Source organism: Acomys minous (genome assembly GCF_964271855.1).
Source record: "Acomys minous genome assembly, chromosome: 1".
NCBI lineage: Eukaryota > Metazoa > Chordata > Mammalia > Rodentia > Muridae > Acomys > Acomys minous.
Window position 1 is genome coordinate 6,735,305 of NC_140483.1, and position 13,640 is coordinate 6,748,944.

At 42.2% G+C, this 13,640-nt stretch overlaps 1 protein-coding gene across 1 annotated transcript in view; it reads right to left on the reverse strand.

Moving 5' to 3' along the window:
* Positions 1–13,640, reverse strand: part of USH2A (usherin) — a 683,333-nt gene that overhangs the window by 189,636 nt on the left and 480,057 nt on the right. The window contains exon 47 of the mRNA XM_084773188.1: positions 12,589–12,701. Coding sequence (XP_084629314.1) covers positions 12,589–12,701 — 113 coding nt within the window. The remainder of the gene's footprint in view (positions 1–12,588; positions 12,702–13,640) is intronic.

The window sequence follows — 13,640 nt, forward strand, 5'->3', positions numbered from 1 at the left end:
CCTCTTTTCAAGCTGTTGGTCACTGGGGCCTCATAGACTCCTTCCGCAAGGCAGGCTATTGTCATCACTTTGGGTTGCCTTTTAGAATTGGTGATAAGAACTTACTGCTGAACATGTTACAATACTTGAGTCATAGAAAATGGAGAGATCAAGCTAGCAGTGACTTGAAAGCATCATTCTTCCAGCTTTCAGACTTCTGGAAGGTTCTATGAATGTTACCGTGGGAGGAGATGCATCAACAATCTTGCGTAGCTGTTAACTCTGTGAGTTACAATAATGATTTCAAACAGCCTGAAAAGATATACTCACTGGTGCAATTGTGACACCAATGTTATGAGAGTAACTAACCAATTACTTTCTGGTTGTATTTAAAGTCCATTCCACAAGAATGAACTGTTATTTGGGCCCAAATGCATAACCGGCTGGGTCAGAGGATTGGGGAAGAACCTAGGACTAGCATTCTGCTAAATGGGCACTAATCAATTGGCTCCTAAGGGCTCATGTCCATACCCATAGACCAGTGCATTTCTCAACCCTCATCAGAGAAGCTTCTTTTTGCAGTAGATGGTGATTAATATAGAGACCCTCGTGTGGCCAACATACAGAGAACAGGGAGAATGTGGGCTGCTTAACTCTACATGAGACATCTATCTAAGGCTCAAAGATCAGCCCAGAAAAGGACATAGGAAGATTATAGGATCCAGAAGCAGTGAATGAATGTCTGTAGTAAAATATTATTGTTGGACATGACAAGGCCATGGCACACGTTAGCTCACAGTGGCTGTGACTGTATGCATGAGACCTGTGCAGGACAGATCCTACCAAAATGCAAGCCAAGATCAGAGAGGTGCTCGTGAAAGCCTATTCCTAATGGAGAGCTGTTGACAGCTGTTGGATGCTGGGGGAGGCAGAGCAAGATCTCTTCAGAGATGCAGCCCCTGAAAGGCCGCCAACGCTCGATAGGTGCCCATGTAATACAGGTGTCACTATGTAGATTCTGTGGGTTTTCAAAAAGTGAGAGGGAAAGGTGGTAGTGGAGGGGACAGGGGAACAGTTGGAGGAGAGGAAATGGGGGCGGGGAGGAAAGTGGACTGGATCCAAAATCATGGATGCATGAAACTCAATGCAAAATTAACATAAAAACTGTCAAGCATATGAAATTTTTATATGTGGGAAGTGGGTACAGTTACAGGAAAAGATGACCAGAAGGGTAAGAATTAACTTTTGTTTCCAGGTTACGGAAGTGACAAATGACTTTACAAAAGAAGATCGATAGGCAATTGGAAATATAGGCACAGTTCAGGGACCCAGGTAGGGTCAGAGGCCACTGAGACATCATGGCTGAGATGCTGAGAATGCCTACACTTCCTGAACAGGGAGTGCGTCTTTTGATGATGGTACCCATAATCAGTGCACTTGCAAAGGAGCCAGAAGTGGGTTGCAGGGAATAGAGAGACTCAATCAGGCCCCGTCCTGGTGAAGGAGGAGGAAGAGATGACTGGACAAAGGCCACCTCAGTGACTGAGATACTTCTGTGGAGGCCACCAGAGGCGGAGCAGTCAGAGAAGGGGGCACACACATAGGTGTGGTGGTGATGCAGCTTCAAGAGTAAGTTTCGAAAGCCGCTGTGGTCACAAGGCACTGAGTTCTGTACTACAGACCAGTTCCCCTGTTTGAAGAGCCTTCCCCCAAAGCTTCTGAAGACTCCAACAGAAATTCCAGGCCAAATTAAGTGTAACTTCCAATTAGCAAATGAGGGAGTGTAGAGCAGTTCTCAACCTGTGGGTCGCGACTCCTTTGGCAAAACTCTCTCCCCCAAAATATTTACATTATGGTGCAAACAGTGGCAAAAATATGGCTATGAAATAGCAAAAAAATGATGTTATGGTTGAGGGGGTGGTCACCACACCATGAGGAACTATATTAAAGGGTCGCAGCATTAAGAAGGTTGAGGACCACAGGTTTAAAGGCTATGTGATAGAAGCAATTTAACAGGCTGCATGTTATAGCCTGATATTTTCCTTATTGAAATAAATGAAGATATGAGTTTAATACACATCATATATATGTTTATGAAATTATAAATCAGGCTCCAAGTCACTGAAAAAAGTCAGGTAGAGAAAATCCACACCAGAGGAGAGTCTCTCACACCGAACGGCGCAGTTTTGAAATCTAAGAGCCTGGCAGACTCACCTCAAATGTAACACAAACAAAGGAGAAACTTTTTAGTCTGTAAGCTCTGACCTCTCACACTGGACTCAGCTCTGTAATCTGAAAACACACCAGGATTTATACATGACGCTCACGGTTTAACTGTCCTTTGGAAGAATCCAGCCTATCACTGTTTCTATCGTAACAATTGCCAAAATGTTGCATCATAAAAATATTATGGGCACCATTCAGTATCTTCAGGCAAATTTGAAAACAGTTATTTTGTAAGCATTCCAAGGACTTTATGCCTCTGACGCAGCATCAGTGATTTAGCCTCAGAGAGATGTGGTCTCAATTAAAAGCAGTAAGAGGTGAGATGTGGGCTGTCTCCCGACTCTCCCTGGAAGCCCATGCCTGGAAAGCATGGGCTTTGGAATCCTGTCAGGAACAGGATAAGAACCTCCTCCTTCCTTCTGTTTTTTCTCAGGTTTTCAGTTTATGGAGACAGCATGAACACACATCCCAGGCAGCGCAGCACCCAGGAAAGCTGCCGCTGGAGTGTTTGTCATATTTCAATCAAAGCAGGAGCCAGCCTGTTCTATCTGCCCAGCACTGTCTCTACAGTCTCAAGGACCAGAATTAATGAATTAGCTATTGATTAAATTCCACTCTAGCAAATCCACCAAGGCAAATAAATGAACTACCCAGGGCACGTGTAGGCCATGGCCAGACATGTCTGGGGTATCGATCAGTAGTTAGTATTCTTTGGGGACACCGAAGCAGCTGATGACAAAATGACAAGTAAAGAACGCACAAGACGGAAGGAAGCAGATCCCGGAAACTACAGTGGTCCAGATGAGCTTTCTGCATGCCTGTGCACCTCTGGGTCACACAGAATGTGGGGAGCATGGCAAGGGCTTGCATTGCAGACGATGCAGTCAAAATCCAGGCGTAAGTTAAGGTCGAAGACAAGGATGAGCTGATGCAGTCCAGGCATCTAATCAAACAGACTCATGTGATAGTTACATATTGGTAGAGTACATCAAAGTTAAGTTTTGCTGACATTGCATTTTATCAAAGAATAAGCGGGGGTGGGGGGAAGCTCATTGAAAATGTATGCTTATAAGAAGCCAAGTTGTTTGCAATGTTCTAGAAGTGAAGTCAGTCTACTGACAGTTTTCTGGGTGGATTTCACATTTGATTTTTACATATTACTAACATAAAAGAGATTTTTTTTCAAAACCCAGAAACACAATTAACAAGTATTCATTGGCAGAAGCATAACAAAATTAGCCAGACAATGCTATGCACATAGGGAGGCTAACTGCCTTGGTGCTGGTGAGCTTTGATTGACGGCTTGGCAGCCTCTACCCACTCCTTGCGGCCTTGCCTTTGGGAACTGGTACTCTGCCACAATGGTTCATTTTATGAAAGGAAATATTTCACATGCCAACATTTGGTTGTGAATGGTATCTATCAATTTTTTTTGTTAGATCTCTGGCTGAAGTGGGGAAAGAAAAAAAAAATAAATCAACTAAAGTTATTGCAATAAAGAATAAAGATATGGTGAAAAGGGACATCTTGTGCCAGCCAGCACGGAGTAAGGATGCTCTACGCTTTCTCTCCCCCACATGTCATTGTGGGAAAGCATGCACACATCACTGTCTGTGTACTCTGGAGTGCAACGATGGCAGGAACACCACGAGGGGCATCAAGTCACGAAGCGTGCATGTCAGAGAACTAAGTCCCCATTTTCCTTCCCTTCCATATTTAACCCAAGGGCAGCCCCAGTGTGAAACAGAGACTTGTGAAGGTGAAATCTGAACGACTGGAAATCTTTTTCAGTCTCTGTGGGCACAGTATGCAGAGGGGAAATGTCTGTGCAGGACAAAGGACACACTCTTTGGGGGCAAATTCTCATTCTGTTTTGTTCCCTCATTTTCTTCAGGGCCCCACCCTAAGGATGAATCTTGTCAGGGAGAAGCAGCAAGACTGCTGCGGCCAAAGAATCAGAAAGAGCAAAGAAACTTCAGTTTTCTATTCAGAGGAAGCAGAAAAAGGAGCCCCATGGCCCAGAGGATCAATGCAGGGATGAGCAAAGCTTAGCTGCTTTCTGTTTGCTTTTCCCCCATTGTCTCCAACGTAGCTTCAACTGTGCAAGTCATGAGGAAGCCGGAAGGCAAAAGTCCCAGAGAAAATAACATTTCAGGGCTGGAGAGATGGCTCAGCGGTTAAGAGCACTGACTGCTCTTCCATAGGACCCAAGTTCAATTCCCAGCACCCACATGGCAGCCCACAACTGTTTCAGGGGATCTGAAACTCCTGTTTCAGGGGATCTGACACCCTCACACAGATGTACATGCAGTCAAAACATTAATGTACATAAAATAAAAATAAATCTTTTTTAAAAAAGAAAATAATATTTCAACCAGAGGTCCAGGAAAGGAAGTGAAGGAAGCTAGAAGGTTGGAAAAAGATAGAAGACTCCTTAATTTCAGAACCACAGTGATGGAGGTTCAGAATCAACACCAAATGGCACGTTTGTGATTGCCTCACCCACACATGAGGAAATACGTCATCACCTGAACATTTCTACAATAGCCCAGCCAAGTCCTGAGTGAGCCAAGGGGAAGTGTGTACATGGAACGGAGGTAAAGAAGCACCACAAAACTTGAGGAAAATGAGCTAAGTTACTGAGAAGAAAGAGAAAAACTTTAGCCTAAGCCTAAAGTTGTCAACCACAGACAAAAGAAAATGAATTAGTCTTTAGTGGCCATGAACAAAGTTATTATACCATAGCCTAATACTTAAAAAACAATTCCAGATGACAGTCCCACCATTCAAGATGATACTAATGGAATCTGGGGTAATTATATGAATATCAGGTACTTTAGACATATGAGTAAGGAAATTATGAGGGCTGGTAAGGCATAACCACATAACAAGGGTCAATAAACCACAGTGTGCACATATATACTTGGTGACAACACACCAAGTACTTGTCCTCACAATAACACATCTCTCACCTCAAAGGGTAGAGGAGGACTTTCATTTTTAGAGGCAAATGCCAAAGGTCATGGCCGGAGGACACACAGGCTGCCCCAAATTCCCCATTCCAGTGAGGCAGGAGTTCATAGTTCTGATCAGTTAGTAGCCTTTTAGAAAGGTCACCCCAAGGTATGGTTTCTTTCCAGGAATTTCCCTTCACATATCCAAAGAAGCAATAGAAAAATCCACAGTTACAGAGAGACATCAAACCCCCTCTGACAACATTGACAGAGTAACTCAGCAGGTCAGTACGTTTATAGATAATCCATCACCGTGACTCAGCCTCCTCCACCTGGCATTTATAACACACACTGACCAAAGCTGCACACTCACTCTCTCCAAGTGCAGTTGATGTATATTTAATAACTAGGATCAATTGCATCCTCCTGAAACAAACCTTAACTAATGTAAGAGACCTGAAAATCACAACCCAGCATCCCTAGGACATATGAGAATAAAGCTAGGAGTCTGTATAAAGTGTCTAAAAATATTTTAAAATATTTGTGAATTAAACCATCTCCTTGTGTACAATCTGAAAGGCAGGAAGGTCCAATGGTCAGAAAGACTATTTTGAACAAATGAGGATGTAAGATCTCATGATGTTTATCACCAAAGCCAGAGGTAGAGGGAAACCCAAAGCAACCATCTCTCTGTTTCATCTCATACCAACAAAGTAGGCTACTCTCTTTGAGGAAACAGGCAGGAAAGCAAGAAGGAAGAGAAAAACAGTTGAGCAGAATTATCTGGAGTAACAAAGAGAAAATAATACATTTAAAAATCAATAAAAACTCTTCCTCATGCTCTAGGCTGCCTCTGCACTTGGCTGGTGCTCTCTGCAGAACAAACGAACTGTACTTTTCACACAGAACAACTGTCAGCTGCTGCTCTAAATGCCTTAGCTGTAGAGAGATCTTGTTCAGAAAGTTCTTTCCTGTGCCGCCGAGTTTAAGCATATTCCCTACTTTCTCCCTCTATCAAAATCAGAGTATCGAGTCAGGTTGAGGTTCTTGGTCCATTTGGAGTTTTGTGCAAGGTGAGAGATAAGGATCCACTTTCCTTTTCCACATTTATCTCCAATTTGAATAGCATCATTTGTTGAAAACCTCATCTTGTCTTCTTGGCGTCTTCATCAAAAATCAGTTGCTAATAGGCTCATGTACTCACATGTGGTTCCTTGATTCTATTTCTTGGGTCCATGGATGGGTCTGTTTTATAAGGCAGATACCATGCTTTTCTTCTTCTCTTTCACTACTATAGTTCTGTAGTGTAAAGTGAAATGTTGCTGCCTCCAGCGGTGTTTTCCTTTTTTAATTGTTCAGGGTTGTTTGGGCTAACCTTGTTTTTTGTTTTTCCAAAAAGAAATTGAAGATCATCTTTTCAATTTCTTTTCAGAATCGTGTTGGAGTTTTGATAGGAATTACATTGAACCAGTAAGCTTGTTTCCAATAGGAAGCCTATAAAGCTACCACATAGTGTAGTGGAGATTGTGGTCAGCACAGAAACCACACTTTGTCAAGCTGCAGAGGAGAGGAGAGCATGGAGTACTCAGTTCTGAGACATCTGTATTACACCCCCCAACTCTATTCCTCCCCAAGGCTTAAGGACTGCTGGGGCAGAGGGGTTGGAAAGACCTAAGAGCCAGAGGCAGTGAACAACTAATGGAAAGGATAGTTACACATACGGATGTGCAGTGATTGTGCTGGCAAGCCTAAGACCTGTGCAAGCTCAAGTCGGATAAGTTCCCAGCATGAAGAAGGAAGCATGAGGTGCCCCCTCTAGCTGAGGAACTACTGGCAAAAGACAGCTGCTAGGAGAGGAAGGATCTGTTTCCTTAAAGGGCACAGCCTCTGGTAGGTCAACCACAGTTACACTACTGAACTCATAGGCACAGCACAGCTTGGACACAAAGATGAGTGGGTAGCGAAGCAGGTGAAATCTGGGAAGACTTTGCAAATATGATAAAAATATCACATTGAATGAAACTCTCAAAGAACTAATGAAAAACCATGAAACCAAGAGGTACTAAGTTAAAAACCTCTAAGTCGGCTCTACCATGGAAGGAAATAATCAATACATATACTGTAAGCAGTGCTCTGCTCTTAAAGCTGACATATTGTTTGAAATGGACCACTTCTTTGTATATTAAAGGTTGTTTTTAAAGCTTAGTTAAAAAGAAACAGGACAGTTGCAAATTGCATTCCAAGATAAAGGGTTTTTTTTCTGAGGAAAACTTCAGGCAAAAGTGGATTTCACTGGTGAATTCCACTAACATTTAAGAAGCATATAATAGCATTTTATGAAATTTCCCTACAAAATAAAGGAATAGCTCTCAATGCACTCTATGTGGACAGAGTCAGCATGGCAGTCAAACAAGGTAAAGGCACTGCTAGGCGAAAAGGGGCGGTTGGACCAGTTCTAAGAGCAGAGGCAGAAACATCTGCAGCTGACTAGAGCGCAGAGAGCAAAGCACACAGCACAGCCACGCAGGCTTGCCCTGAGAGAGCAGACTGGCTCACGTGTTTCAAATTAACACATAATTAACTATCCAAACATGTAAAAGGTGGGAAAATATATGTCACACTATCACACATATTTACACTAAATAACTCTCAGAAAGTGAAGACTAAAAGATGATAGTTCCTCAGCCTGATTAAAAAGTTTCTCTCTGAACGTCACAGGTGACAAACACCACCCCTTACGGTAAAGTGTTGAATGTGTCCTCAAGCTCTGTTTTGAGATCCGCATAGAACTCAGGTATCTAAAATACCATGCCAAAGATTAATAATGAATTTAGTAAGGTTGCTGAACACAGTTTTATTATATCAAAATCAATGGTGTTTCTGCATGCCAATAACAAACAATTCACTTTTAATTTGCTTAAAAGAACATTAATAATGATGCCCCTGAAAGGAAACAATTAGGTGCAAATCTAATGAAATACCCTCGCTACTCTGTATTGAGTTGTCAGATGCTGGTGAGATAAACACATAAGCAGTTCATTGTGCCCAACACTTGAAAGGTTAAATATTATTGAGGCAGAGATTCTCCTCCAATTGACTCACAGATTCAATGCAGTCGCAATTAAAACCACAGAAATGTTTGCAGACATTAGAAACTGTTTCCAAAACCTATTTGGAAAGGCAGAGTAAAAGAAAATCTAAAACAAGCTTCAAAAACAAGGAAGAGCAGAGTCAGGTTGCATGTGTTCCTAGGGCACTATGAAGCTGTAGCAATCAGCACTACATGATGCTGGTGAGCAGATAGACATCACATTGATAAACTCAATAGACGATTCAAAAGCGCCCTATGAGATGTATTTATATTCACTTTTCACAGCCATATAAAATATTCAGCAGAAATAACGCTCACTGTAAGTGTTAGGATGTGAACGGTGGAGCAATATGGAGGAATGAAAATCACGCCATGCAGCAGACCCACTTAAGAGGTGTATTAAGGGAATACACAGAGAGTCTCTGGAAACACAGGAGAAAGAGAGAGAATGGGAGGTGTTCCGTTCCCTTTATATGCTGCCTAACACATGCGCAGAAAGTACATATGCTTGCACAGGTGGGGATAGGGGTTGGGGGCTGGCATGGTGGGGGTGGGGGTGGGGGTGCGCATCACATGTGGCTTAGGGCGCCCGAGTCCTGCTGGCGGCGGGTGGGGGTGATGTGTTTCTGGTGACCTGCTTCTGGAGTGGCTTCGGTGTTGCCTGCTTTTTCCTACTGTCATCAGGGCCTTTAGGGGTGGCTATATCGTTGCCTGATTACTAACAGTAAGAAATTGTGTTGGAGCAAAGAAAACCACTTATGAAAAAGATAACAGAAAATAAAAATAACACTAACCTTGTCCCACATACCAGTTTTAATTAGCACAGATGTAAATTGAAGATATAAACAGGAAACTATTCTAGGAGAAGGAAGATAGGAGGGATAAAATTTGTATTTTAGGAATTTTTGTTTTCTCCCCTTGAGCCAGAATCTCACACAGACAAGATGGTCTTGAACTCCCTAAGTACTGGAGAAGCTCCCAAGCTCCAGTAAAGTAAGCCAAACTAGAAAGAAAAGGGAAAGCCAACTTCACTGAAATTTACGTCTTTTGTTTCGTAAAAGACACAATTAGGTGAACTGAGAAGATGCGCCACTCCAGCCTAGCAGGGTGACTCGTACCTGTAATCCCAGGACTTGGGAGGCTGAGACAGGAGGATCAGGAATTGAAGGTCTCCCTAGGTACCGAGGTTGACTAGGAATGTCCTCCATAGGCTCACAGATTTGAATCCTTGTCATTTGAGAGTGGCATACTTGACAGGGATCGCTTTCCAGGCGTGGGCTTGTTGGAGGAAGCATGTTACTGGGGGGTGGGCTTTGGGGTTGCAAATGTTCAAGCCAGGCTCAGTGTCTCTCTCTCTCTTTCTTCTTGATGTCTGCTGATAGCGTGTAGAACTCCCAGCTCCTCCTCCAGCACCATGTCTGCCTGACGTCATCTTTCCTACCATAATGATAATGGACTAAACCTATAAGCCAGCCCCGATTAAATGCTTTCCTTTATAAGGCTCGCCATGACCATGTGTCTCTCATTAGCAATAGACCCCTGACTAACACACAGCAGACTTGAAGCCAGCTGGGACTACCAGACTACATGAGAACAAAACAAAGCAAACCCCCTCCAAACCATAAGGCAAGCCATAGACTGGAGAAAAGCATCTCCTGCAAGTTATTAGGTATAAGTAATGTCCAAATATATATGTATATAAGTATATGAAACACTTTACAAATCTAACAAGAAAACAATGAATCCAGTTAAACTAGCAATAGGTTTAAAGGGACTCCCCCCAGTTAGATAATTGATGAATAACAAAAGAAAAGATAATCAGTCTCATCAAACATTAGGGAAATGAAAATCAGAATTATAGTAATATATCACGACATACCTATTAAGATAGCTGTGAGGAGAAAAGATCCCACACATCAGTAATTTCTAGTGAGAACATGAGGAGCAGAAGACGCTATGGACACTTTGTCAGTCCATCTGACGTGTCTCCTGACTTAGCAGCACACAGTGACTGTGATTCTCAACCCTTTTCTTAACATCTTTCTTGGATTACTTTTCTTCTCTTTAGTGGAATGCTGGTTGTTCACAATTGTATATCTCAGAGGGATTCTAATTTTCTCCGCTTTCTTGTTTTCTTTTTGCCTCTTTATCCTACTGCATTTTCAGAGACATCATCTCGAGTTTTCTTCCAAAGTTTCAACTCAGTTGAGGGTCACACTTCTCACATCTGGAGTGTTCTCTCTTCTCCCATTAATTACTCCTTTTATTTTTCTGGTGTCCTGGTTTTGTTTTCTTCATAGAGAAGCTCCTCCTCTTTTCAACCATAAGTTTTCTGCAATGCACTGTTTCTGAGTTTATCAGATAATTGTCTTTGTTTATCTTGATCCTTTTGTCCAACTTGAAGAGCAATGCACCCACCCATATAGAGCTGCCTTGAAGCTTCAGAAGTCTCACAGACAGCTGATCTGCCTACTTCCCCCTGGGTTCTTGAAGCGCAAACTATTATCTATTTCTTTTGGAGGATACCATATTCTACTATATGGAAATCTTTTAAATTATATGCTTCATTGTTTTTGAGATAAAAATTAGCAGTTCCTTATAAGGAGGCATTTCTGATTGACTACTTGATTTAGGGAGCAAAGCCAGAGAAAGCAGCCAAAGGTTCTGTGTTCAGGTTGTAGCCATCTCATTTGTCATTGATTTTTACCTCTATTTATCACCTCTGCTGCTCTGTGCCTAGAGTCTGTAACTCTTAATATACACCACTGAGTTTCCCTAGAGAATAAATGGCTGGACTGCACGGGAGAAGAGAAACACTTGGGTACGTATGTGGAGGGAGGGGACCTTGGTACCAATCACTTTGTTTTGAGGATTTTTATCTATGTTCATCTTTGATCTTTACTCCACCTCCCTACCTCTCCATGGTGTCTCATGTTCTTACATTCCCAGATTCCCAGCAGGAAAGTGAGCTTCTTTCACATCACCCTTTCTGCCCTATTTTATTTGAACCACACATGTTTGATTAAAAAGTAGATAAAAGTCTCTTATGCTCAATTAACTTTCCCATCTTTCCTTTACACAGCAAGCACCTGTTCCTGGTGTGCATGGCAAAAGTCTCCTGAAAGGACTGTGCTAATCAGAGCATCCAAAGTTAGGTGGAAATCTATGGTTTCCTTGTTTGTGACATGTACAGCTAACGTCCATCTACTTTTGCCTGCTAGTTGTTATAGTTACTATTTGCTAAATTCAATATATCTATTTTTATACTGATGGTAACCCACCCCAAATTAAAACAAAACAAAACAAACCCCCAAAACATCAATATGCTATGGCTGAACCTATCAGAATGGAAACACACCATGGTGGATGGAGTCTGTCCTTGTGTGTTTGTGCACGTGGTTTAGGTGAAAGATGGTTCACCTTGTTAGGGTCTAAGTATGACAAGGGACCACACACATTTCTTTCCTTAGTCTCACATAGGACAGAAGGATCAGCTATAATTTCACCTCTATGCTTGCAAAGGACATTAAATTTTATTTTATTACTGTTAATAGTGGAATATTTTATGATTGTTATTATTGTTATCACCATCATCATCATTATTATTATTTCTGAGTCTCATCCTTGTTCAGGGGCCATGCTAATAGTCTCTGTATCATTACAATTTTAATACAAGAGCTGCCGAAGCAAACACTTAACTACTATTTTTAAGTTTGTTTGTTACATTAGGGTCTCACTATGCAGCCCTGGCTCTCCTGGAACTTGCTCTGTAGACTGGACTGGACTTGAGCTCAAAGAGGCACGTCTCACGTCCCAACTCTGAATTGTTAAAGGACTCACTTCCAACCTCTGGTAATTTCTCAGCAAGAAAAGACTAAAGAAGATGATTCTAATGAGACTCTGATATAACTTTTTAAACAACTATCTAAATACTATTTGCTCTACTTATGCGAGATATACTTTTAGCTTTAGGGCAATCTAAAATAGATAAATCAAGTATTTTATAAGAAATTCAGTCATTAAGTGGTCATTCCAATTAAAATCACATTTTGCTTCACAACAGCATTCATTAAAGGACAGATTTAAATAAAGAGGCTCTCTTACATTCAAGTATCCATTAATAGGTGTCTAGGCAAGGGATACGCGCTCAGGAAAGCAGCTTTCAGTGTTCTGATATGCAGGGTAGATATGCACAGGGGAAATGTGAGCAATGTGATATGTACCCACGCTTACAGCAGCCGTCAGGTAAGACCTTCCTGGCTAAACTGATTTCTTTGATAGTTGCTTCCATTTCTTATGATCAAAGTTGTTTAGATGGGCTGATAAAAAGCTAGGTACCTTGAAGTAATATTACGGATTATAGGTATTGAAATGTCACTTGGAGTATCTTCCGCCGTGCTGACTTGGGTTCCATTGCTTTTCACGCAGGCACCTTTTGTGCAGACTTCCACCTGCAAAGATTAGGTTGGAAAGGAATAAACACACTCATCTTCAAAACAGACCAATATTACCCTGAATCTACCTTCCCTTTCTCCATGTGAGTCTCTTCAAGTCTTCTATAACCTCACGGGGCCTAGTAAATATTTATTTATTTATTTTGTGAATTGAGTCCAGCGGCATGAGCTCTGAACAGAATACAGAATCGGTTGACTTAGTGATTAGCATGGTAATGTTTGGTCTCGGGTTCTGACCACTCACAAGGAGAAGGGCTTATTAATCTACCCAGACCAGTCAAAGAGTAGGAGCTGCTCAGGTGGTGATTCACAAGCCTAATAGGCTATCCATGCACACTGACTTCCTGATCTATAATCACACCTCCTGGAAGCCTTGACACTTTACAACAAATCGCCTAAATGCTAATATCTAATGGGAGAAAAATGAAGCCTGGGGAAAGTTCCCAATACGGCTGAGGTATTTTATATCAATTTGTTCCAGCTGCAGTGGTATTGTCCCCTTAATCACAGCAGAAAACTGCCACCTAGTTAGAATAAAAACTGAGAGGGTGGAAGAAGTTAGGGGTGGAAATAGGGCCCAGCAGACATGAGCAACCCAAAAGGAGCATAGCTGGTAGCTGGGAAGAGGAGAGAGCTAGGGCAGCAGCCGCCACATGATGCATGCACAGGAGAGAGCTGGGGCAGCAGCCGCCACATGATGCACAGGAGAGAGCTGGGGCAGCAGCCGCCACATGATGCACAGGAGAGAGCTAGGGCAGCAGCCGCCACACGGAGTGTTATTCTGCTCTCATGTAAAGGATAAACTCAACTGTATTTCTTTTCTTTAAAGATTCATTTACTTTAAGAAATGTTCCTGTCTGAGTGAATGCATGTGCAACATGTCTTTGTAGGTTCCCATGGCGGCCAGCAGGGGGTGCCATATCCCTTGGAACCAGA